This window comes from Chelmon rostratus, chromosome 6 (genome assembly GCF_017976325.1).
Source record: "Chelmon rostratus isolate fCheRos1 chromosome 6, fCheRos1.pri, whole genome shotgun sequence".
In the NCBI taxonomy this organism is placed as follows: domain Eukaryota; kingdom Metazoa; phylum Chordata; class Actinopteri; order Chaetodontiformes; family Chaetodontidae; genus Chelmon; species Chelmon rostratus.
This window is the reverse complement of record NC_055663.1, coordinates 24759971-24785389: the sequence shown is the minus strand read 5'-3', so window position 1 is coordinate 24785389 and position 25419 is coordinate 24759971. Positions and strand designations below refer to the sequence as shown.

The window sequence follows — 25419 nt, the reverse complement described above, 5'->3', positions numbered from 1 at the left end:
AAGGCAGTAATTCTGTTTTAATCATCTGCTGGAACAGTATTGAGCTATGGATGGGCTTTTCAATAAAGACAGTATATAGATATAGACAGTGAACCTGAATTTGGATCTTTATACAATAACCCTGACGCAGCAATCACCTGCAGTGTGATGGAGCAAAGGTGTCATGTGATTACTGCACCTGCTGTGGCCTTTTCATGCTGTTATCTCTGAGTAACCATTGTGTGTGTGTGTGTGTGTGTGTGTGTGTGTGTGTATGTGTGTGTGTGTTTTTTTTATGTCACGTACCAGAGGAGAGGTCTCTCCCCCAGTGGCTCAAATGAAACACTGCACCTACTCAGATCCACCACAAAGCCGTCTGGGCGTTGGTCAGATGCACTAATCTTCTCGAGCATATGTTGGAATAGATGAGTGTTTACCACCATGTGTGTGTCACGTAGCATTCATACCGTCGGTTTCAGAATGACTGGTGTGAGCTGCATGTAAGTGGATATAATAGTGTTCAGAGTGTAATTCTCCTGAAGTGAAAGTGAACCACTCCTTGTTTTACTGAGGGCTTCTGGAGGAAGCACAGGGGACTTTGAAACCCACTTTAGTGACCGAGCCAGACCAGGTGGAGCTACGTGAAGCCATTAATCACCTGTGCATTCTAAATGTGAACTGCATCAGGGCTGTGACTTACTATTATTTTCACTGTCGATGAATCTGCTGATTTTTTCGATTATCGAGTTGTTTAACCTATAAAATGTCAGAAAATGGTGAAAAATGTGTTTCCCAAAGTCCAACATGACGTCCTCAAATGTCTTGCTTTGTCCACAACCCAAAGATATTCAGTTTACTGTCACAGAGGAGGGAAGAATACAGAAAATATTCACATTTAAGAAGCTGTAATCAAAGTTGTTAGACTTTTTTTCTTAAAAAATACTTAAACTGATAAATCAATTATCAAATTAGCTGGAAAATTAGTTTAATAGCTGACAACTAATGGATTAATGAATGCAGCTCTAAAATGTATAAAAGCATTGGATATAATTTGATGCAATTCATGAAAAGGAAGTTTAAACATATATTTTATAAGTGTTTAAGTCACACAGAGAATGTGATGAACAAAATGTCGGTTAACACGACCGAGGTGTGGACTTGTTGCTGCTGTTTTGTACAACACACATGAAGCTTTGTTTCCTTCTGCATCTGATGCAGTCTGTCTGTGTGAGTTGCTGTCAGACACAATAGCTGCTGGTAGGTTGCATCATCAGCTAATTGTGACCCAAGAGATACCCTTTTCTGGCAGGCGAGTGAGAGGGGCAACCACGTGTGTGTGTGTGTGTGTGTGTGTGTGTGTGTGTGTGTGTGAGTGCATGTGCGTGTGCGTGTGCGTGTGTGTGCACGGCTGAAAACCCACTGCCTCTGCTGCTGTTGCTGATGCCGCCGCTGCTGCAATCACCTGCAATCCTTTCAGCGCCTCGCCACTCGTGCCGGTTGCCTGGAGACGGGGTCGCCTAGGCCACAGAGCTAATGATGCTGGGAGAGGATGAGGAGGAGAAAGATGGAGGCAAAGATACAGAGAGAGGGGTGGGTTCGCCGAGGAGGAAGAGGAGAGAGTGGGAGCGGGAACAGAGGCGAAGATGGCGTGTTCATCCTGGAACTGCGAACCACAAGTTCAATTGCCTCTGATAGGCATTTGCACCTTGCTGAAGTGCCCTTGGGCAAGACATTGAACCCTCTGGACAAACAGCAATGGCAGGCAGAGGAAGATCAGACCGACACTTGTAGCCACCCATCACCTTGGCCTTGCACAGCAAAGAAAAACAGATATTACAGTCTGTTTTTCACTTCTTAACTCATCAGGTAGAGGCGTCAGTAACAAACATGGTTCCTCATGCTTGCATCATGGAAAGCTCCAGCTGTGATGGCTGTAAATAACAAAGATGCAAATAAAAAATAAGCTTTGAAAACATCAGTTGAAATAACTTCGTCAGGCTCTTTGCAAATCAGAGGGTCCACTTAGCAGCTTATAGCCCTGAAAAAGCTTGAAAAATTTCAATTTATTCATCAAATTGATCTTTATAGCCCAAAATCACATATTTACCTCAAATGGCAAACTAAACAGGGAGTGACGCCTTCTATCCAGAGATCAGGGCAAAACCTCTCCCAGAAATCTTCTAAATAAATACATTTTTGTGCTTCTTTTAAATCATTTCCTTTTTTTGTGCTGACTTTTTTCTATTTTAGTCTCGTCTTTGGGCTGATTGGTTGGTTGAACGTGTGGTCAGACGTCATTGGATGTTGCAGCTGTTCTCGCTTTCATAAAACAGGATTCAGGCTTTCAAATTATTAAAAACTGCTCCTTGAGAAATGGCTTCATTGCAGAGTAGAGCTCTTCCTGCCCAATGTGCTCCAGTGGTTCCACATAGACCCTCCGTGATGCTGCGGGTTATTAATATGAACTCTCTTCACATGCTATAAAAAATGAAAGGGAATGAGTGTTCTTGGATCCATTTTGAACCGCTGATGTCACCAAAGAACTTTTTTTTTTTCTCTGTGCAACAGCAGCGGGAGCTCAATTTACATAGACAACATGAGTGAGGGAGGGCAGGGGGGGGCAACATCAGCAAAAGACCCACTGCTGGGTTGACACAGCAACAGTGTCAGTGATTGCTCACCTTTGCACCATCTCTGTGTGTGTGTGTGTGTGTGTGTGTGTGTGTGTGTGTGTGTGTGTGAGGGAGGGGTGGTGTGGGGAGAGCGTTGGAGACCCGCTAATTGATTTCATCTCTCTGGAAAGTCATTTCATCATCCTTGGTGTTTTTAACCCTTGTCTTACGACAGCCTTACAGCAGTCAGTCTGCACGGAGACTCACAGCCCTCTGGGAAATTATAAGCTTGTGTGTGTGTGTGTGTGTGTGTGTGTGTGAAGGAGAGAGAAAAAGAGGGAGACAGAGAGAGATAGGTAGATGAGAAGGAAGTGATGACGGAGCCCTATGATGAAGATGGGGCAGGGATGGGTTAGGATGGATGAATAAAGCAGAGATCCATGTACAGAGAGTATTTCTAAACACTGCAGACATTTAACTCGATCTTAAATATTTAAGCACAATAATCACCAGAAACATCACACATAGATTAAAATCCAGTATGTGCTGGTTTGCTTTTTGCTGGCAAAAGACCTTTAGATTTGGGCTAAATCTTCTTGAAAGTGAAGTCTTTATAGAGGTTACACGTCGTTTCAGCGTCCTGACGACAGGCTGAGCCACTGAAAATGCTGTTGAAATAATTCCCCACAACGTACATTCATATCATTACACCTGGTGCAATAGTACATATTTTTACTGTGTTGGGTTTTTTTTTTAAATTTTTTGCAATAGTACAAACAGTACATCAGTACAATAGTACAAACCCAATCATCTGAAGGCAACAGTATTCTTATACTCTGTACATAATGTGCATATATACAGAGCTGATTCTTATTTTCTATTCTGTGCCCATTTTTATTGCCTTTTTTTATGCCTCTTTCATTCTTTGCTGTATGTAGCAATTTAATGTCTGTGGCGTGGGATTAAATAAGTTTTATCCGATCTTAAAGACAGAATTGGCGAGGTGTTAATGTGGGCATCCTGATGTTTTCTAACCTCCAAATCACCAAATCAACGCAGAGGGTGGAAGGCACAGTTCATATGTATAAAGCGCAAACAAAGCGAACCAGGTTATGCAGCCTGAGTGTCACCAGAGGTGAAAGTCTCACACAGGTGTACACCTTGACATCCTGGAAACCTTCCACCCCAGACTGAACACTGGGTGTGTCCAAACTGGGTGAGAGGTTAAACTGGTTTGTTTGATGAGGCTGAAGGTGCAGCCGTTGTTTGTTAGTTCAACCGTTTCCACGAATCTCGGGATCAGTTTGAAGAAGGTAACGCCGTCCGGCTTCTCTGCAGGTTTCTTTCGGCAGCTGAAACTGCACTTTTGGTTGTGATTGTGGCGCACAGTGTTTAAAAGTGTTAGTGACACACATACAGGTTTGATTTTAAAGATCTGATCTCACCTTTTCTTCCTCTTGTACACATTTCCCAAGAACGCGTCCTAACAAAGGGCTGACACAGCTGATTTGGGCGCTATTGCATGCATTTTACACTTACACAGCCCTCTGAGAACTCTGACCTAGTTTGTGTGCAGTCTCCACTTTACGCTCAGGGCAGGAAATGGCAGATGAGCACGTAATTCCACAAGCATGACTGGATTCTGCACATCCTGTCTGTGCAGTTTGCCTTTCTCTTTCAGTTAAATAGATACAGTAACAACTCATGTGTCTCTTGCCTTTAAAAAACAGAGAACGATGATAAAGTTTGACCACTTTTATTGATTTGACAAAGCACCTAACGACAATTTTTTGGCTACATGATGTTACCATGAGAAGCTGAGTAAGTCAAAAAGGACAAAGTGTTTGAATCTTTCCAGTCAATATAATAATGTATAATAAAGACATTCATCTCCACACTCAGTGCTAAAGGCTGCGATTATGTGCCATCAAATAAGAAAACATGAGCCAACTTAAATTCCAAGAAAGAAATTATTTCAACAATAAGACAAAAATTGCACCAGAACTTTATATATATATCCATCATGCTTAAAGGAAACTTTTCAAAACACTTTGTACTGCAAAGCTCTGCTTTCTTATGATAGCATCAGAATCTACTTTTAACCTCTAGAATCACCACTGTGGTTTGTTCACACATATAAAAACACATAAAAACAGTTAAAATAAAAAGGTCAAACATAAATGAATAAAGGACAAGCTCCATAGGGCATAAATAAGTTACATTACTAGGTCATCAGTGTATAAGGCATTCAAAAACAACATTCCACACATCAATGCTGAGGTTAATATGAGAAAGTGTCAGTCAGTGCAACAATCACACAATGTATAAAACCTTTTGAGGTACAAGGTTGTTCAACTTGACACCAAACATTAAAGTTGGCCTAACATCAACTTTCTAATTGGCCTAAATCAAAATCACTGTTGCATTGCAACCAATCACAGGTTCTCATCCAGAAAGGAAATAAAACATTCAGTGTTCAGGACTTTTATTTATTTCAAGGCACCGTCCAGATACGCCCGGATGCTCTCTCTGTGGGTCTGGGTGAAGCAGTGGCCGATGGCCTGCCCTGTTTCTTGGATTCGCCTCCGGAAGCGGTCCCGGTCTCGTGCCATTTCCTCCCAGTGTCCTTTACGAGACGCCTGTCTTGCAAACGGCCAGGTCCGCAGGACGTGGACTTGGACGAGAGGAGAAAATCGAACCTGAAATCCGGACAAAAATGAAGACAAAACTCAATCAATTGTGTCAAAGCAGTCCTGATGATCATATGGTATGTTTGCGTGCTTCCTTTGGGTTTAAAACCTGCTACTGACTCAAGTAAAGGACTACCTAAACTTTAAATAAAAGTCACTAAATTGATGGTTATTACCCCTCAGAACTAAGTCTTACTAAACTAAGTTTTATTTTGTTTTTCAGTACATAGAAATCCACAGTAAAAACCACGTACTTTCCCAGCACAGAAAGTTCTTACACAGGTGAGTAATCAGAATAAGACTGTGACTTATTTTTCTGCCTCAGGCGTTGTTTTGGGAGAACTGATGCAATAGGGCTTCATTTGAAAAAGTACTTAATCAAAATGACTTTGCAAGGCTGTTGCAACCTCATTTAGTCCATGTGGAAGTAAAACTCTCTGCTGACTCGCAGGAATCACATGACCAGTTTAGTCATGACGACCAGCGGCGTTGCCAACCGACAACAAACAACAGCTCATCTTAACACACAGCACAGTACAGCATGTGCCTGCTGGAGTCACCCCGTATATTAGACATTCTGTCTCACAAAGGCTGTAAAAGTCAGCAGAAGACACTTCAACATACAGGATCACGTGCTCTTTGGTTAAAATCTACCTAAAGGCAAAGCTGTATTTTCTTTGTTTTAGAAACACATGAATTTTGGAGATTTTTGGTTTTCACTAATATCCAGAAACATGTTTTTTTTATCACTGTTTATATCACTTCATATTTAAGCTGTTTAATTTACAGCTGGATAAAGTGGAACAGTTACTTTTATTTAATTTGCCTTGATGTATCCACGCCCATTTCAATACTCTGTAGTATTTACAGAGTAGACTATTTTTATTTCTAACCCCACAGGGGTCTCATCTAATCCTGTCTGGCACTTTAACTACAACTTGTTATTAGATAATGACCTTTTTCTGAGTGGTGCTACTCTTGCTTTGCTTCTTCTCCTCTGGCAGTGACTCAGGTGTTTGTCCGGGTCTTTTCCAGGGCACCAGCGTTTTTTCTGGATGGGAGTGATGCTTTAAATGTCTCTCTGGCAGACTGGGCTTGGTGGCTCTGGATTTCTTGCCCTTCATGGCTGGATTTTTTGCCTGGTGGACAACTGGACCTTCTCCAGACTGGAGTGCTGCCGTTGGGGAGCTCTGGAGGCAGGCCTGAAAGTTGAGGGGGTGGTACGGGTCGTCCTTTGGGCAGAGAGATTTCCACAGTTGCTCTTCTTCGTCATCTTCAGACGAAGGAAGAAAGCTGCTCTCCTTCTCCTCTGTGTCTGTGTCCGACCTGGAGGGAGGCGCAGGAAGTGAGGCCTGTTGCTTAGAGATGGCGCTGGTGGTGTTCTGGGGTGATGTGCTGCTGACTGTGCATGCAGTGAAACACATGGGATTGTAGGGGTCTGGACTGCTGAAAAACTCCAAGAGCCTCTCGCTCTCCTCATCAATGCCGGGGCTGGAACCGTCAGAACTGGCCCAACTGCTCCAACTGCTCTCGCTGTCAGAGCGACTGACCCAGATGTTGAGGCCTCGAGGCCCCAACACCTCCTCGCTGGCCTTGCTCACTGACATGAGGTCAGTGTCACTGCTGTCCCCTGCTTCACTTTTACTTTTCCCCATGTTCGTGCTTGTTGAAATGCACGCAGAGAAAAAGAAGGGGTTGTAAGGATCACTCGATTTTGACAGAGACTCCCAAAGCGCCTTACTTTCCTCGCTGTCAAATTCTACTACGTTCTGGTCTTCCTCACTACTCCAGGGAGAGCTCCGCTCCTCTTCTGAAGTGTCCTGTTTGAAAACGTTCTCCTTTGAAATATCCTGTTTGAAGGCTCTCTCGCTTTTATGGCAGCCGTCGCCTGAACTAGAGCTGTCGCCGCTCGATACAAAGATGTTCCAGTCGGCAGGGAAGCCCATTTTCCAGCTGGATTGGTGTCCTAGAAAGATACTGTCTTCTCTGCTGGCTGTTCTGGACACGAAATCATCCACTAGTCCACAACACAGATCATCAGCACGCAGACCGGACAGCAAGGCTTCAGCGGTGGATTTCCCAGCGAACGGGTCAACGTCGGCGCAGAAGTTGGAGAGGGGGTTCGAACCTCCGACCATCACGCTGTTGTCTCCGTCGAACAGCGAGGAGAACAGGAAGGACTCGGTTGGGTTTGCAGCCGTGCTCATGTGCTGGATGTGCTGACCCGTCTCGTCTGTGATTCTCACGTGAACCTCAAACCTGAACATCTGGAAAACTGGAGAAGAAATCAGGAGAAAAACGTGTTAAAATTTGACTGAAAATCAAAAGAGAATGATTTCAAGTTAGACTCTGACCTCCTTTAAGTCATCATGAACAAACAAACAAAAAAGATTTGCTTCTTTTGTTGCTGCTGATGTTAAACGGACAAAAAATGTCCTTTGATTACAGACCGTAATGTGCAACCAGCATAGGGCTGGGTGATATGGAAAAAATGTAATTTTTAATCAAAAGGTACCTGTTAAAAAATGTCCTCCGCCTCTAGATTTAATTGACGATCGTCTAACTGCCATTTGTGATTTAATAGCTTCCAATTTTAAGTGAATGTGAAAGTGAATCCATACTAAACTGTTATTCAGGTAGCGAAAGTGTGAAGAAGTCAAGATTTAATGTCACGATATTTGACTTATTATGGGGAATTTCTGGGGAAATTTTCTGCGACCGCATGAGAGGTCCAGCAAGGAACAATAACTGGATTAAGACAGCTGGCTGATGTCTCTGAAAATACACAACCGAAGACTTAACTAGCTTGATCAAGTAAGAAAACTGTATTCATAACACATTCACATTCATTGTGTTGTGAATTTGTTATTTAGTTAACAAAAAAAAACAAACAAAAAAAAACGAGTAACGTTTGAACGGTCTCGCGACCTCTAGTGACGTTACAGTACGGTTGACGTTACGAACGACGGTTAAACTTCGCCTCAGTCATGGGGGCGTTAAAGAAAACAGACAAAATCAAACCAACAAAGTTTTTAATCTAGTCACTTTTTCTCACCTGACATGAAGGTGTAGTATATGACCTGAACCAGCAACCGAAGCTGTTCCCACAGTACGGTGAGCATCTGTTTCGTCCACGGCAGAAGAGCCATCCCTCCGTTACCGAACCTCTCCATCGCTGTCCGTTCAGAACCCTTCCCGGGACCATCAATCGTAGCCATTTTTCACTTCTTCCCTCTCCTTTGACTGTGGCGATGATGTTAAAAAAATCCTCACGTATTCTGGTATTCCTCGTCGAAAACCAACAGATTTCGCGTATTTGTCAGTGACAGATATGCGTCGATGTGCTGTCGCTTCATTTTCTGGCAAGTCAGTGCCATTTTTGGATCTCCTTCGTCAAAAGAGCTTATGTATTTTCTCCATGTTTCTCAGTCGTGTTTTGTCGTCGTTGTTGTCGTAGAGGTGAATGTCTCGATGTTGCAACAACAACCCTTAATAGAAACAAGCTTGACGTCAAGCGGCGCTGTGATTGGACACAGCGCGTTTCACTTACCTTACCTCCCGCCCCTCACGTAGCAAGCCCCTCCCTTAGATTACGTAACGTCTGACGCATGGAAACTGCCCGTAGATTCCTTACCTTCCAGGAAAGCCCTTCCCTTACTCTCTCACGTTCATTATAAGAAAATAAATGTGAAGACCGAAGTTAAGGTGATATCACGGGATGGTAGCAAGTTCTCAAAGACTCAAAGGAAATGAAAAGCAAAATTTCCTTCAAAAGGAGCAGTTTCAATTTCGCTTTTCAACACTATTTCTTAGCTGAAAGTTCATATCCCCCGCAAACAATGTCTCAATGGTTTATCACTGTATCAAGTTTTTTAAAAAGATTCCAAAAGGCATTTTAAAACACAACAATCAGAACACATTTAGAAATGAAAACAAAACAGCAGAACAATTTCCAATTTAAACTGTTTTATTAATCCAAAAAGTGTAGAGTTTATGCCACCAGAGCAGAAGCTGTAGAGGACTCACTGTAAACAGAAAAAGAAAACACACCGTTAGAGGGAGCTCTTCTTACAATTACCACAGTATACAAAAACTGTGTAGGTCTAGTTTACATTGTGAAGACAAATACTGTCTGCTGATATTATAAACAATGTTACCAATAGTACATATATTGGTCTGAAGTATAATGACCGTAACGATTTCAATCCAGAATCAGTTAAAATGTAAACAAAGACACCTAATAAAAATCCATAATGTCATTGTGTGAAGGGGACTGGCAGAGGTGGCACCAAGTAGCCACTCTGCTAATTTACCTCCAGCTTTTTTTCTAGCACAACAGAAATATCACTACCCTTAATAACAGAAAGAGCAGGACAATGAATTGTGCATCTTTCCATGCATATACACCACATGGACAGCAGGTTGTAATTCTATGACAACACTGAGATTAACGTTTTAACCATTTTCCAACTGACTTTTTAGAATGTTTGCAATTTTTGAACAGAAAAAGAGTATCCAGCTGATCACATGGTCTCCAAAAAGAACCAGGTGGTGGTAAAACACCAAGCCACACATAAAACAGACCACCACCGGACTGGTGGCTAATATTCTTTTTCCATCCTAAATATAACATGGAAAGCTTCCAAAAGCAGAACCAATACGTACTACTTCCAGTTGGGGGCCAGTACTCTCTTGGTCTTGTAGTAACGGGCCAGCCTGTGGATCCTGCTCTCGATGAGAATCAGGCGGAACTTGGCATCCTTGTCCTGCAAGTACAGAAAGAAAATGTTATGGTATGAAGTACTTAATGTGCATCCACCCATATAAACTCCAATAACTGCCTATACTGAGAGTACTTTCTCTACTCAGCTTCAACAAACTCAAAACAGCTTTCGTATCCCATATAGCATGCAAAACATTTGGTGGCACTTGCAAATTACTAGTGTTGTTATACCTTTCTGTTTCTCTCCAGATGCTTCCTGACTGCCACAGCCTTCTTGATGAGGTGGTACAGATCCTCAGGCAGGTCAGGGGCCAGACCCTTGGACTTGAGGATCCTCAGGATCTTGTTGCCAGTGACAAAGCGTACTTGGGCCACACCATGGGAGTCCCTCAGAATCACACCTAGGACATTGGTGACAAACAGGCATTAAACTCGGACACGGTATGTTGCTCACAAACAATTACCTATATTGCATGTGAGCAAAGAAAATATGTCAATTTGACCATTCAACAAACATCAGAGCCAACAGTTTAACTTGGAGCATCATCTCCTCCCTCCATCTAAACATAAGCAAATGATGCATTGTGTTTCAAAAGCAAAAAGGAAACCACTACAAGGTTTGTATTGTATGCTGTTAATTCATCAGATACCAGTGATACGGAGCTGGTGCCAAACTGATGTTTCTTCAAAACCAAATTCAGATACAAATAGCCTACAGTAGAGTATAAGATCTTTTTTACATTGTCACTTAGAAAAGATGTTTTTTGCAACACATTAGACAAATCAATTTCTGTTTAATTATTAAAAAGCTTTAGGCTATTCCCCGCGGACCTCTATTCAAATGTTTAACTCTACAGTCAATTAAAGTTTAAATACAGAAGGAAAAAAAATATTCAATTATCTATACTTTACTCTCTGTGCCCTTGATGAGCCGTAATGCAATTTTAGTGCAAAAAATCCACTAAAATTTTGAAAAAGGATGTGTCATAATGACCCGCTTCAGCATGTCATGACTAGAGAAAAATGTTACACCCACAATTTCACATTGTACTTAGTGGGGACAGATTGCTGACCAGACAGATTCGAGCTGCTCTGCTGAACTGTGCTTTGTTCTGACCCGAGCTTTAGTGCTACTGCTAACGGGTTCAGTGGGGCAAGTTCATGAAGCTCACTTGGCAGCCGATGCAACATATGATGCAGAAAGTACAGGCGCCCTGGGTAAGATTAATACAACAGCAAGCAAGGTAGATACCCAAAATGTGCACGAATATGGCAGATTCTTGAACTAGTGAACACTGTCACACACTAGCCCCATTTGAATATACACTGGGTTTATAACAGACAGGTGATTTACTGTAGTGGTGAGCAGTAATAAAACATCAAATTCAAATAAATTTGAACTGACTGGGCAGTTTGACAGTGGTCACATCCGATCAACACAGAAGAAGCCATGCGCTCATTTATTTTTCCAAATTTCCTGCCCACAAATCGAAATTTTAGTCAATACAGCAACTATTCACACATTCAGCTGAGCAGCAATCGTACTACTTTGTGTTAACATGTTAACCATTCTGCTTAAACATAGATTAGCACACTTCTAGATCTTCAATGTCACTTACCAATCTGAGAAGGGGTCAGACCCTTTTTGGCCAGCTTGAAGATCTGCTCTTTGACATCATCAGATGTGAGCTTCAGCCACTGCAAGTAACATTTAAATGGTTACCAACTGACCAAATGGGAGAATGAATATTTTGCTACCGTCACTGTGCAAAATTGAAAAACATTTCTGTAACGTCATACTCACAGTGGGAACACTGCGCCTATAAGGCAGAGCTGACTGGGACAAGCCCTTTCTGTTGAAAAGAACAACATGCGACTAGTTAGACACCTTGAAAATCTGACGGAGAAACGCAAGAGCCAACATAATCTATATGCCAGTCTAAAAGCAATCAAGGAAACCACTGTATACATGGGCTAGCTAGCGCTACATATTGTAAACTTTAAAGTTCTTACATTACAAGGGTTTAATGTATTTGCCAACAGGATATACGAATCTTACATTTGGGATGTGACTGTTTGTAACTGTCTAACTTCGAAGCTAAAGGCAGGCAGCTAAATCGTGGTGTGCCGCCAGTGCCTTTGGCGAATGCTAGCTTGCTGGAGAGGGATGTCGATTTGAGGGTGCGTATATTCAAGCTATTTTCTCGCTCCTAGGTCGAATTAAAGAGCTCATTTTGGTCCTCGGCCATCAATAACATGTTTACAAGCAATATTATGCCACCAAAACCGATCAGGCAAAATAGAAATCTCACTTAAAATGATAAAAAGAGAGCTCACCCGGGAGCGTGCATGCGACCCATGATGGCGGTGGAGGAAGAGAGGCCGCACACGCGACAGAAAATGGTATTTTGCGCCTGCGTCGGAAATGACGCAATGACGTACCCAGCCTGACGCATCCGAGACGTAGAAAAATTAATAAACTCGAACAAGTTTTTCTCGTAGCCTGTTTAAAAAGAAAAAAGCATAACTGATTGCTCTTTGCCTGTAGGGATCCACAGGAGTGGCACTGAAGGTCATGCAAAAATCTTGTTTATTTCAAATTTTAATGAAGAACATATTTGTTTTTACTTTGGTTAGATGCCACTGAATAGTCACCAATATTAACTGAATATTCCTCCTCAGTCTGTGTTTAACTGTACATGTTTAAGATTATTGTAATGTTTCAAACTTTGTGACGATTTGATTTTACAGTAACAAAGTAATTAAACAATTATTTTGTTTTTGCTGAAAACATGGCTAGATACACAAAACAATGCCAGTTACAAGGCTCCAATTTACTGCGTATATTAGGTTTTTGTTTGCAGATGCAACATTTAAAAAAACCTTGCAATATTGTGTACAATATTAACTTAAATTGCATGGTTTTTAAAAGAGGTTCTTTGGTCTTGAGTCTGTGCCTTGTGGAGAGGAGCTCTGTTAAAATCTACCTTTAAAACCCCAATTAATCACAGTTGTAATTTATTGTTCTTATTTACACCTCCATTTGACCCCCTTGTGTGTTCTGAAGTGCTTCTGTAAGAGTAAATTTCTCCAGTGTGAGATTAATAAAGTTATCTAATCTAATCAATTTAATCGCACTTTTTAATGCATACATCATATGCATGATTACCCATCAGATAATGGGGCTGTGGCCTTGTAGTCTAAGATTGCTGGATGGTGTCTGTGGCTTTAGGGAAAAATATTTTTGAGGCATTTTCTTTACAGTTTCAGATACCGTATGAACTACTTATAATAGCATTGTTGCAATTTCATGAATGGATGGGGCAGCTGTAGACTGAGATTGGTGTTTTGATTGCCCCCTGTCCACATGTCAGAGTGTCCAATATGTACAGATGGGAAAAAAATGGAAGTTGCTTTGGACAAAAGTATCAGTTGAGTGTGATGTATAGATAGAAGTGACAGCTGGTGTGTCCTGGGCTGCTATCACAAGTTTGTATTTACACAATCCAAATGTAACAGTGCATGTGACCATTTCTCACACTAAAAAGAAGAAGTTGGTTTGTGACCGTAGTGTCATTGAGTTTAATTCTTAGGCGAGCCGGCTAAATACAGACGGGACATTCTCCTTAAAATGCAATCGAAATAGCCTAGAACAAGCCAAACTTGCATCTACATTAACGGAGGTAGATATCAGCCAACTGTAGTTATATATGTAACTGGTTTGATTGAGTACAAACCTTTTATGTGTCACACTCTGAGACCTTTTGTATAAAAGTACATTAAAATAGCACAATGTAAGACAGTCAGTGCTTTATGTCTGTAATTCAAGCAATTCACCCAACACACTTCATACGACAGAAACAAAGTGTCACGTCATTTGTTCCAAAAACATTTAATATGCTTTAGGAAAGAGGGATTACAGTACACACTGATCCATTCAGGTTACAGGTCACCAATTAAGAATAAATAACTGGCCATGTTAATACAAACTCTGCTTGCTTTCTTTGTACAGTCACTAAAAGAGTGAATCAAGTCACTAATATTCATAGTGTGAGTGTTGCTCATAGATCACAAATGTCTTGTAGATCTTCTCTTAAAAAAAGCCTTTTTAGATAAATTCATCTTAATTTCTTTATTAAACATTAACAACAATTTCTAGTTAGCGAGTGGAGAGGAAAGCAGCTAATCTCTTGCTCAGGATCTTGTTCCCTTTTGTGTGAAGATGTTTCAAAAAAAAAAAGTTGCCTTTTCAGCCCTGATCTGTGTTCAGTTTGCCTGACGGTCCCTCGACATTCAGAATGTTTTCTCACTTAAATATCATGAAACCCGACTGGATCTGGACTTCACTGGCAGTTTAAGTTACTGATAACCTTTTACCCAGTTAATCATCTTGGCGTCATTACACCACTATTAGGCACTGGGGTAAATGTGGTATTGCTGCCTGAGCCGAAACAGCCTCACGTCCAGACTCCGGTTTTAAATCAACTCTGACGTGTGGTTTTAAACCACCTGAGGGAAACAGTGAACTGATTTTTTGATCAGCGATACTGGGCAACCATAACCTCTTCATTCAGAGCACAGACATGAGCTATTCCAAAGCTTATGATACAAATTCCCCTTTAAGGTGTGCTGTGTGAAAACAGTCAAGTAATCAAGAAAGACCTGGTAGTGTGCATTTAGTGGCAGTCCACTGTTACAAAAAACCTTTATTGTGCCGGTGCAGCACCGGACCTGCTCTGGAAGAACTACTGCTATAGCTTTAAAGAATACAGATATTTCTTTAATAAGGACATATCAGATTGTTAATAAAATATATATAGCAAGGCCAAGTTGAGCATTAAAGAGATTGTGAGCACAAACAAAGGCACCCTGTTCAGCTCCCTACTCGGGAGAGTGGTTTGATTTGCTGTCCCTCTCATTACTTTTGGCACATTCTTGGGGAATCATAAGGTCACTGTTGATTTCTTGGAATCTGGTGTGTTGGACTACTCTACCCAGAAGTGTCTGCTGCAAAGCAGGAAACCCTGATGCCTCCTATTTGTCTATATAGAAAATAAACAAGGAAAATGTAAAAATGAGCCCCCTTTCTATTCCTTAAAAAATAAATGTGTCAATCTATATATACTCTTCTCAAAGTAAGCCGTTTTGGTCCTCTAATATCAAAATGTACAAAACATTACAGTTCTTCGTTATAGTTTAGGAAAAATAGAGACAAAATAAGTGGAGATTGTTTGTCACAGAAACAATCTTGATTAGTTAAAGAAAAATCGTGAAGTACTGAGAGCAGGCTCCTCTTTGAGGGTTTGTGAATCGGCCTGTTTGGTCGCCCTTTGAGGGTGTGTCAAAGGAGTCTTTAAGTCTGCATTCATGTCATATGGGAATGACTAAAGAAGCAACATGATCATTACAATAAGACTCAGAGCTGTTCCACTTTGTTTGAAGCTGAAGGAAAACATGAAATTCCATAGAATCAGTTATTGATCAGTCGTTCAATACATAAGCACTTAGTGATAGATATTTTTTCTGCAACAAGCAGAGTTGTAACCTGCCATGACGTCTTAAGAATACTAACTACATCATGAAAGAAATGGTCCATTGGGTTTGTTAGATTTGAAATGAAAGCATTGTTACTTATACTTAAAATCTCATGATGTCAGAAATGCTCAAAAGACTGAGGGTCCATCTCCAGACCCCGAAGCCCTGAAGTAGTATTTTTATGAACTGACAACTGAGGTGACCGGTATGTTCAAGTAAGGCCGCATCTTCCGTCTTTCCCATATGATGTGAATGCAGCTTTTGTCTGGAGAGGCGGCGTCGTTCCCGGCTTCGGGAGAGGCAGGTGGGGGTTAGAAGTAGGGGACGGCCGTAAGTTTGTACCACTTGACCGTCTCCTTGCTGAGGTCAAAGTCTTTGAGTCTGAGCGTGATGCCGCCCAGAAAGTAGTTCTCACGCAGCGACTCGGCACTGAGCACGCTCAGTTGAAGCTCCCGCAGGCCAAGGGTTTCCTTGCTGTAGCCACTGTACACCAACTGTGGAGGAAGAGGAGGGAAAAGTGAATAAAGTCTCTGTTCAGTTTGATGGACGTGAAGTTTGGGTTCAGCTGTTCATGTGCACATGAACTAACCAGCTAACAGAATGTACTTCCCTGGTTTATGGCTACATTTATAAAACCAAAACCACGGTTCTTGAGTTAAGGAATATATGTACTAAATATATATAAATATGGGCAATAATTCTTCAGAATTTCCGAACCATCTCATTGAAAGTAGGGTTCCTTGTTTTCCTCGAGATCTTGGTCTTGCGTTTGGAAGTCTTGTGTGGATCTGGAAGCAGGTAGGTTTTCACATATGGGTTGGGATCAGTTCCATCTTCAGAAACCTGAAAGGAAGCAGATGGATTATTAGTAAAACCTTGATTCCAAAAAAAATGGCATGCTGTGTAAAACATAGATAAAACAGAATGTGACAATTTGTTCATCCTTGTTGACATATACGCATTTAAAAACAGCACAAAGACATTATATTTAATGTTTTAACTGATCAGCTTTTTCCTGATCAGATTTTTGTAAATAGCAACACGTTTCAAACACGTTGGGACAGGAGCAACAAAAGACTGGGAAAGATGTGGAACGCTCCAAAAACACCTGTTTGGATCATTCCACAGGTAAACAGGTTGATTGGTAACAGGTGATAGTATCATGATTGGGTATGAAAGAAGCATCCTGGAAAGGCTCAGTGGTTCACAGCGAGGATGGAGCGAGGTTCACCACTTTGTGAACACATGATTGGATAAAGGAGGTTAATACATGGACTCAGGGTGTCGGTAAACACAGTTTGTTTGCAACTGACTACATTCAGCTTTTATTTACGTTTTACACAGTCCCAACTTTTTTGGAACTGGTGATGAATGACAGCAGATAGATTAACAACATAAGAATGAAACAGCCTAAAACAGCAAGTCAAAGCAGCATCTCTGGATGTGTATGTGTTTACCAGATCTCTGATGTGCATGACCATGATGAAGAGAGTGCTGTTCCTGTAGGAGATTGAGAGCTTCACTTCTCCTTCCACCCGGCCAGAAGTGGGACTCAGTGGAGGCTCTGCAGCAGTCAGATCAGAACAGTTAGAAACAAAGGTCAATGATGTCATACAGTGAGTATGACAAGTAGGTGAAGAAAGAAAATAAACAATGCAGGTATTTACCTGGAGCTTTGGCTGTGGCATCTAAACCTTCTGTCTTGTCATCCCGTGCAATTGGATGAAAGAAGGTGTAGATCAGGTCACACTACAAACAGAGAGCACGAGATTACTTCACTGACTTGTACAGAACACTAACACTGTCCCACAGTGTACTGATTAATAAGCATGTATGTGTGTGTGTGTGTTTGTACCTGTGTGACCTCTGTGGAGCTCCTCATCAGGTTGTGGACGTAGTTGTTGAGCTCCAGCTTCCTCTTTGTCGCCACCTCTTTGATGTGGGTGCGACCGAGCACCATCTTGTTAGGGAAACTAGAGGTAAGTAGAGATGAGATATAATTACCATTCCACAGAATGGGATGTAACTCTCCTCAGTGTTACTGTGCTGAGGCAGCGGCTGCATAGCAACCTCACAAGCTCATAGAGGGAAGGTTAAGCTTCACCTTCCAGAGGGTGAAGGTGAGATTCTGTGTTTGGTCCTGATGTGTCAGTATAGGAAAGTGCTGTCTAACAGTTTCCTACTGAGGATTTCAGATATAAAGAGTCACAGCTGAGATGATACCTTACCCTGGCAGCTTCCAGAGAGGGAAGAGGATGGTGAGTTTGTTATGGAGCTCCTGAAACTCATCAAAAGTGCGGAAGACAAACTGGGGCTCATTCTGACCTTCCCTCAGGATCCTCACCACATACGTCTGCACAGAGAGGACGGGGAGGCAGACAGCCATGCAATCGGGGGTCAGTATTTTTACAGTTTACATCCACAGATGTGATGGAACACAGAGAAGTCAGACAAACATGACACCACGAAGCTCACATAGTGCTTGTCGGGGTTGTATCTCTTCTGGAAGGAGAAGATGGAGGCGTGGAGAATGCGGCCCTCCTGTTTCAGAGTGTAAGTCTTGGGGGAGAAAGACAGGATGGGCTCGTCGTTGGCGGGCAAACCGGAGAATCGTAGCTGGGCAAGGTTGTGGATGAAGAAGTTGAACTTGGTGGCCACACTGCCCAGACTGGACTCTATCAGCCTGAAGAGGTTTGACATAAAACTGTCAGACAAATATTTCACAAGGCAGCAAACTTAGTTAAACTCTAACCTGACAGGCTGTACATTAAGATTCACCTGATGTGATTTCTGGTGTGTAAGGAGTTTTTGCTGCTGTCATGTGAGACAGCAGGAATGCTCTTCCATACTATGTCCACACTGCCACCTGGTGGATTTTGAGTTTGTAGCAGCAAAAAAAAATTGTTTAAACTCAAAATAATTGTTTTAACCCAAATAGCGACTGTTCACATGGGAGAATTTAGAAATCCTCTGAAGAGCACTTGATTCTTCACTTTGTTGTGGCTTTTCCAGTTCTTAGCTTGTGTAAGAGTTGGAGAAATTACATGTAACACTTTCCCCATGGTGCAAATTTCTATTCTTTACTGAAACAAAGGTGGAAACAGATTATTTAATGCATTTACCTGGTGAAGAAGATAGTTGCCTCAGCGTCTGTGTTGTGAGGCTGCAGAGCATCAAACACATACTTTAGATCCTGAGAGCCGGTCAGCTCTGGGAGGCCTGAGGACGTCATCTACAACACACACAACAAGAAGAGATGAACACACAAGCCTAAATACATTTTTTGGGTTATTCATTTAGCAGTTCTTAACATTCTTAATAAGTAACATTATTACACAAAATCTATACATATGCACTGTGTATAATAGAATCAGGATTTGATCTTCAAAATAGCGTACATCCATATTAAAGAATATTTATTGAATTAAGTTCATTAATAGCATGATAATGACATCAAAGTGCTATAGTAAATTTTTTTTGTCAATCATTTTGCATGATGGATCTATCATTTCAAAATAAAACCAGTCACAAAAGATTAAGTGACAACAGCAAAAATTAGCTTTCCATCATTGCTGTTTAAGCGATTTAATGCGTTATTTTTCCTTTTTTAAAGGCTCAGTTGCCTCTTGGGTTTGAAAAGTGATACAACACTACTTGCCCCCATCGATATTTATAAATAGACATTTCCAGGACAGCAGTGAAGCAGTGATTTATTACAAAGACACAACTGCTTTGTTTGCATATTTCGCCATTCTGGCTCTTGCAGGTGCAAAAGAAAATAGTTCAACTACACAAGAAGGACACTTTAAAAAGGACGCCAAAAACTATTAAAAAGGACGAAACAAGACGTCTCAAGACGTCCTCTTCTCTGGGAAATCATGATGTGTTTCACTATCTTCTGACACTTTATAAACCAAACAATGAATTGATTCATAGAGAAAAAAACCTGCAGATTAGATAATTACAAAAATAATTGTTAGTTGCTGCCCAACTACAACTACTACAACAACCGTTTGAACAAAAATGCCAACTTAACATATCTATGCTCTGTGTGTGACTACATATGTGTGTGAATAGTTTATGTGTGTGTATTCTGTCTAACCAGGGACAACAGGTTGAGGAAAAGCCCGGAGTGCTTGCGGATGAGGTTGTAGGCCTGGCAACACAAGTCTACAAACAGCTGGAAACGGCTGGTGGGACGCTCGCCTCCGTTGATGACGTATGCCATGTCAGAGGTCAGAACGAACGGCGCTCGGTCCCTGATGGGAAAGATGGAGGAGAGGAGTTAAACTCAGCTTCTGAGGACAGATAGCCGAGAAGTTAGAAAGAAAAGGTATGTGGATTGCAGGTGTGTAGTTTAAATCCTTTGGAAAATCAGGATCAGGAGAGTGAACACACCTCCCGCCCCAGCACACTAAAACAACCACAGGGGCACCCTTAAGAAAGTCACCACAAAGCAAAAAATAGAAGACGATTGTAGGGCGGTCCACCTGGACAGAGTCAAGCTGGCAATGAGTACAGTGTGTGAGCTATGAACCAGGTCATGCATGAGAAAACACATTAATCTTGCCGTGAAGAAATAGAGCAAATCCTACACCTGAATTTCAGTGATCCACAAAGGAATTGTGGTTGATTGAATATTTAAGGGCTGCTCTGCTGAACAACAAATTATGATGATGCAACACTGCATTATTTCCTCTGGTGGTTCATTATAACACATTAGCATACACTACAACTGAGACAGATAGCTTTTGTGTCTATCTCCTCATCACTGTGATGGATAGGCCAATGTTCCAACAACTTGATGTAAACCTTTACAATCAGCTCTGTTAGCTTTCTCCACTGAGATCAGCTGGACTTTTCACCTTTTATCTGGTAACTTCCTGGTAATAAAAACAGAATAATAAACATCCTGATACGCCCTTATGGAAAAACCTTTCAACCCGGATAGCGCACCGAAGCATGTTTTATCTGACTACACGCAAACACGCCCTAAATGAGCATATCTGATCTTCACCTTTTGAAGCTGCCAAACATCTGGGCGTGACCCAGGAACTTCCCGAAGTCGATGTGGAACATGTGACCAGTGGAGCGCAGCATAATATTGTCGTTATGGCGATCACAGATGCCCAGCACGTAGGTTGCCACACAGCATCCTGCGCATGAGTAGATGAAGTTCTCTGATGCCTAAAAAGAGAAAGAGTGACACACAGAAAGATGGAAGGAACAGATATGAATACTCAGTATGAAGCAAAGGCTTTAGGTATTGTTTGACTGGTTTGGTAGTGCAACATTGGCTTCAATTCTTCAGAAAGAGCTCCATATAAGCATGTATTTGATTTTTAATTCTGTGTCCTGTTCAGGGTCAACCTTTATGCAGTAGATTTTTAGGGTCAGAGGTTGTGAGTTGGGTGTATGGTTTCACATTTATTGGTGTCAAAGGTCAGAAAGTTCTACAACTGCTATAAACTTCAAGAGTACATGAACGGTGTGTGTTTTAAACTCCTACCCAGCCAAATCATTGTGTCAAAGGAAAATTATGGTTTCAATATTTGAGCCATTTCGCTCACTAGTTTACATTTTAAGACATTAAAAAGCAGCTCAGTGCACTTCTTACTGTGTGCAACACACATCAACGGTTGCTGTGGGCTTGGAGTGGCAGCTTCACAGCTGTTACATGTTTTGATACCTTCTCATACTCATCCTCAGCAGGGTTGTACTTGCGGAGCCACTCTGCCAGCGGTTTGTCTTTGAAGGATCCGGTGACGCCGTACTCCACCTGGATCTTTCTCAGGGTGTCGGAGGACGGCACCAGCTCCACCATGCCTAAACAACACATGGCATTTATTAACACAATGCATGCACACAGTCGGCTCTGTATGACTTTTAAATGGGTACTGTGTTGCCATAGATGATCAGTCTGTCAAGTAGTCATAACCTTAGACTGTAATGATGATGCCATCTAATCTAATCACCTAATCAGCTGTTAGAAATTTAAAATAAGTCAGTTTTATAGGTTTGTTTATTATAGGTTGATTACATTATAATTTCTTTGAGTGCCATCAATGACAGCAAATGAAAGAGCTTATGTGTTCTTCAGATGGCCATGGTGCTTTTATTTTCAGACAGAATAGCTTCAGAATGATGGATTACTGTATTCAACAGTAATATTTACCTAGGTTTACTTCTATTTACCTATCCGTGCTCCTGTTTCTACAGGATGTTTGTGCTTTGGTCAGAGATGGTACAAATAAAAGCTGACTGACGTGAGTGTGTCTGACCCCATTTACACCAAGTCATGTGATGCGTCTTGGGCAGACTGGATCAGATTGTAGACACATTTTAGCCAGATTCTGAATCAGATTTGTGAGGTGTAAATGCATCTGTCTGTCCAAGACACTTGTCAGTAAGCTGTGAAAATGTCCACTCACTGAGTCACTGTGATATCAGTTGTAAGAACAGCTCCAGAGATTTCTACACATAGCCTCAAAGATACTCCAAACTGTTGTAGCGTTTATCTGATCTCTGATCAGTTCAACCACTGAATGATCTGTATGTGTGACTTAGCCTGTGAAGATGAGAAAACTTTTGTCTCACTCATAGTTCTTAAATACTCATTCATTTATGTTTGTGTTAGCTTACGGATAGTTATTAACTACTGCTAGCTCAACAGGTAAAGTACAGAAGTTATTCTTCTTCTAGCATTTGCCATCAGGTGCATCACGACCTCCTTCTGGATTGGAGGAGTGATCTGGTCAACAGAGACAAACATACTTGGCTAACTGTAAATAAAAGCCTCTTATATCCCACATGACTTTATCCAGATATGCAACACTTGAAATGATGAGTATAAATGCGGCCTCTGGCTGTGTCCGACTGTTACCTTTGTCCTTGCCGGTGGAGATGCATTTGAAGTTGACAATGCGGAGGTCCAGTCCCTCCTGCAGCCAGATGCGGTCCATGATGCGGATCATCTGAAGAGCCAACATGTCCTGCCTCAGGTCTTCTCCAACCTGACATACAAAGAGACAAACAGGGAGACGAATTAGACCAACACACTGCACTTTTTAAATTACTGGTTGGATTTCCCATCAGCCACCAGGGGGCGCAGTGTTCAGATGAGAACCATGTAAACAACAGCTAGAATTAATACAAAATAACCAGGTACTGTCTGAAATACTGATGGCTGCTTATAGGGTTTATCTTCCATTGTGTGTCCACTGTCCATTTTCCACAGTTCATGCTACTGTGTGTAGGTACAGTACCTTGAACATAACATTGATCTCCTCTCCCAGTGGGTCGGCGTTGACCAGGGCCAGCTTAAGGGGAACTGCGTTGGAGTTGAAGAAGGAGCAGGCCTACACACACAAACAGGCGGTATGGTTTTATATACTCCACTACATGATGCTGTTATGTTGTTTTAAAGATCCAGCCACAGGATCTACAACAAGATCTAATCATATCTTTCTTATGTGATATGTTTTTAAGCAGCTTGTTTTGTCTGACCGACCCAGAGGCCACAAACTGTATTTCATCATTATGCTTCTCCGAAAAAGTCAACATTCAATGACTGAAAACTTCTTTTAGTGCAAAGTGTCAAATAAAGGCAATCAGATTTATGTCTCGAGAACAAATGGAACTTTGTGTCTGGATCATAACCATATCAGAGAAAAGTCACGTGTAACTAGGGTCGACATTTATCAACTAATTGATGAATATCTGTGTCAGATTTATGAGAATATATGCATGCATGTGTTTTATATTTTGTTGAAACTGTTGCTTAATGAGACAATTTCCTCTGCGGTTTGAACCACAGAGTTTCTAAAAAGAATATGTGACTGTTTTCCTGTTTCCTGACCAACAGTTCAGATGAGATGTTCTTATTCTTATGAGCTGTGTATTTCCATTCAGTGCTACAGTTATGAAATCATGACTGCTAATTCTTTGTGGATCAGGTACAGTAGATCCAGCGTGATGATGTTTATTGACCTGAATACAATTATAAAGAACATTCTAAAGATTTTTTTGTTTTCAGGCCAAATTGACAACTTGTCATTATTCATGGCCTGTGTGTGTGTGTGTGTGTGTGTGTGTGTGTGTGTGTGTGTGTGTGTGTGTGTGTGATACCTTGATGTTTAGCTCCTTGGCCACCAGACTGGGGCTGAGAGGCAGTCGGCAGGTGTTCCTCTGGAAAAAGTTCTGAACATTTTCAAGGCCCTCCAGCAGCGCCACCTGAACACACACAAATATAGAAAAACACACAGAGATGTGATAGCACACACATAATATATAGTACCAAGAAATATTACAATCAGATCACGACACAGACACTAACCTGTCTTGTGGACCCCCCGGCCTGTCTGACTCTCTCGGCCACGGCTCCCAGCAGAGTCACCAGGTGAGTTTGTTTCTCCAGCTCCGCTCTCAGCTTGGTTCCGCAGAGGCACAGCAGGGCACCCAGCACTCGCTCATACCGCCGCCCCCACGCCGGATCCTGCACAGCGTCCTTCAGTAGCCTGCAGCAAGTACACACATCGCAAAGGGCAAGATTTAAAGGGGACCATCAGCCTGGACACTAGCTTTCCCTTTTTATGTGATCAGCATCAAAGTGCTTAACATCATGTTAAACAATTAATTTTTCCTGGCAGAAGTGCTGATGTCCAACTCAGCAGCAGGTACAACACTGGGTGTAGTGCAGGACGCTGAATTCTACAAATAAATTTTCAAATTTTTATTTTTTCACTCTCTACAGAGAGCCCCAGCACTGAGGAAGTCTTCAACAGGCCATCATCAATTAGATGTTCTTTGGTAATTTTAATAAGTAACTTTAAGGACTCTGTTAATAAAAGCAAAGGAACATGCTGTATGACCATTCCTCCTAGCTACTGAATAACACAGGAAATGAAGCAAACTAGGTTAAACTGACCGTACTATGAATATATGTCTCAGGTGTGATGAATAATGTTATAAATAGCAATGCAACAACATTTTACTTTGAGAGCACACACACATCGAGATGTAGATCCACGTGAGCTTCAGTGCAAGTCCATCAAAATGAAAACACACAGCACACAGTGAGCATTTGGAAACACACTTGTTGAATACTAATTGATTATCAAGTATCACTTCTTGAAATACCATTTTTGCTGTTAGAGGTTCTGGAAGACTGTTCATTCACTTCAGCTCCTGTCAGACTCAAATGTTGAAACATTTCCTAACAGATGTTTATTTGGAAATGGCTATGACAGCTGGTTGCTTCAGTGCGAACTGACCAGTAGAGGTAGTGAGCAATGTTGATGTTGCCTTGCGCTCTGGACAGCAGGAACATGACAAGGGCGTTCTTTAGGTGGCACTCAAACTTTAGTGCCTGAAAAGAGATGAAAGAGGAAAGTGACTCAGAACGGGGGCGGCAGTAGGGACTTGGCTTGGTAATGAGCATTTTTAAAGTGCATGCAGAGTACTGTATGTCTGTGTGTGTATTTTTACTTCAGCTGTACCTGGACTAGCTGTGGCAGGTAGTCAGCCAGTTCATCGTCACTGCTCTTCTCAATCCAACTAACAGCCACACTTCTCACTTCTGTATCTGCAAACCTACACAAATACCAAAGTCAAACATAATCAGACCCAAGACACAGAACAAAGATCTGCAGAGTGAAACAGAAAAGAAACATTTTGTCCTCATTTCAAACTTAACTTTGGCTTCACCAAGAAGAAATTAAACATACAAATACAACCATGGTTTTAAAAAAGTTGGGATGATGTGAACAATATCAATTAAACATAAACTGAAAATCCTTTTTTGACATATACTTAATTCTAAACAGTCCAAAGACAATATATTTAATGTTTTACCTCATCATTGATTTTTGTGAATATAACA

General features: G+C 41.5%; 3 protein-coding genes and 1 non-coding gene across 4 annotated transcripts in view; all 4 read right to left on the bottom strand.

The window, feature by feature from the left end:
• Nucleotides 1-4337: 4337 nt before the first annotated feature.
• ppp1r15b (protein phosphatase 1, regulatory subunit 15B) lies at nt 4338-8734 on the bottom strand. Its single transcript, XM_041939147.1, has 3 exons — nt 8337-8734; nt 6238-7556; nt 4338-5290 (listed from the first exon to the last, which is right to left on the bottom strand). The coding sequence occupies exons 1-3, from the start codon at nt 8497-8499 to the stop codon at nt 5081-5083; spliced, it is 1692 nt and encodes a 563-aa protein (XP_041795081.1). The 5' UTR covers nt 8500-8734; the 3' UTR covers nt 4338-5080.
• A 496-nt stretch (nt 8735-9230) lies between these two features.
• Nucleotides 9231-12401, bottom strand: rps13 (ribosomal protein S13). Its single transcript, XM_041938745.1, has 6 exons — nt 12342-12401; nt 11809-11857; nt 11624-11702; nt 10236-10405; nt 9947-10047; nt 9231-9306 (listed from the first exon to the last, which is right to left on the bottom strand). The coding sequence occupies exons 1-6, from the start codon at nt 12362-12364 to the stop codon at nt 9273-9275; spliced, it is 456 nt and encodes a 151-aa protein (XP_041794679.1). The 5' UTR covers nt 12365-12401; the 3' UTR covers nt 9231-9272.
• On the bottom strand, nt 9539-9670 carry LOC121608584. Its single transcript, XR_006006923.1, has one exon. It is a non-coding gene; the product is annotated as a small nucleolar RNA SNORA19 (small nucleolar RNA).
• A 1458-nt stretch (nt 12402-13859) lies between the features above and the next one.
• The window catches only part of pik3c2a (phosphatidylinositol-4-phosphate 3-kinase, catalytic subunit type 2 alpha), a 46292-nt gene continuing 34732 nt past the window's right edge, over nt 13860-25419 (bottom strand). Inside the window, exons 17-33 of the mRNA XM_041938548.1 lie at nt 25037-25130; nt 24812-24906; nt 23875-24055; nt 23667-23771; nt 22805-22897; nt 22423-22552; nt 21229-21365; nt 20557-20726; nt 19642-19798; nt 18662-18771; nt 18015-18222; nt 17768-17892; nt 17395-17512; nt 17207-17288; nt 16997-17103; nt 16257-16382; nt 13860-16033 (exon numbers count right to left, since the gene is read on the bottom strand). Coding sequence (XP_041794482.1) covers nt 15851-16033; nt 16257-16382; nt 16997-17103; nt 17207-17288; nt 17395-17512; nt 17768-17892; nt 18015-18222; nt 18662-18771; nt 19642-19798; nt 20557-20726; nt 21229-21365; nt 22423-22552; nt 22805-22897; nt 23667-23771; nt 23875-24055; nt 24812-24906; nt 25037-25130 — 2221 coding nt within the window. The 3' untranslated portion in view covers nt 13860-15850. The remainder of the gene's footprint in view (nt 16034-16256; nt 16383-16996; nt 17104-17206; nt 17289-17394; nt 17513-17767; nt 17893-18014; nt 18223-18661; nt 18772-19641; nt 19799-20556; nt 20727-21228; nt 21366-22422; nt 22553-22804; nt 22898-23666; nt 23772-23874; nt 24056-24811; nt 24907-25036; nt 25131-25419) is intronic.

What these genes read in the sequence shown, in the direction of transcription:
- ppp1r15b (XM_041939147.1), bottom strand. Translation starts at nt 8,499, where the DNA reads ATGGCTACGATTGATGGTCCCGGGAAGGGTTCTGAACGGACAGCGATG. An exon ending in ATACTACACCTTCATGTCAG is followed by an intron (nt 7,557 to 8,336) that starts GTGAGAAAAAGT and finishes TTTCTTCTCCAG; the next exon opens with TTTTCCAGATGTTCAGGTTT. An exon ending in GTAGCACCACTCAGAAAAAG is followed by an intron (nt 5,291 to 6,237) that starts GTCATTATCTAA and finishes TCCGGATTTCAG; the next exon opens with GTTCGATTTTCTCCTCTCGT.
- rps13 (XM_041938745.1), bottom strand. Translation starts at nt 12,364, where the DNA reads ATGGGTCGCATGCACGCTCCCGG. An exon ending in ATAGGCGCAGTGTTCCCACT is followed by an intron (nt 11,703 to 11,808) that starts GTGAGTATGACG and finishes TGTTACTTGCAG; the next exon opens with TGGCTGAAGCTCACATCTGA. An exon ending in ATCTGGAGAGAAACAGAAAG is followed by an intron (nt 10,048 to 10,235) that starts GTATAACAACAC and finishes CTGTACTTGCAG; the next exon opens with GACAAGGATGCCAAGTTCCG.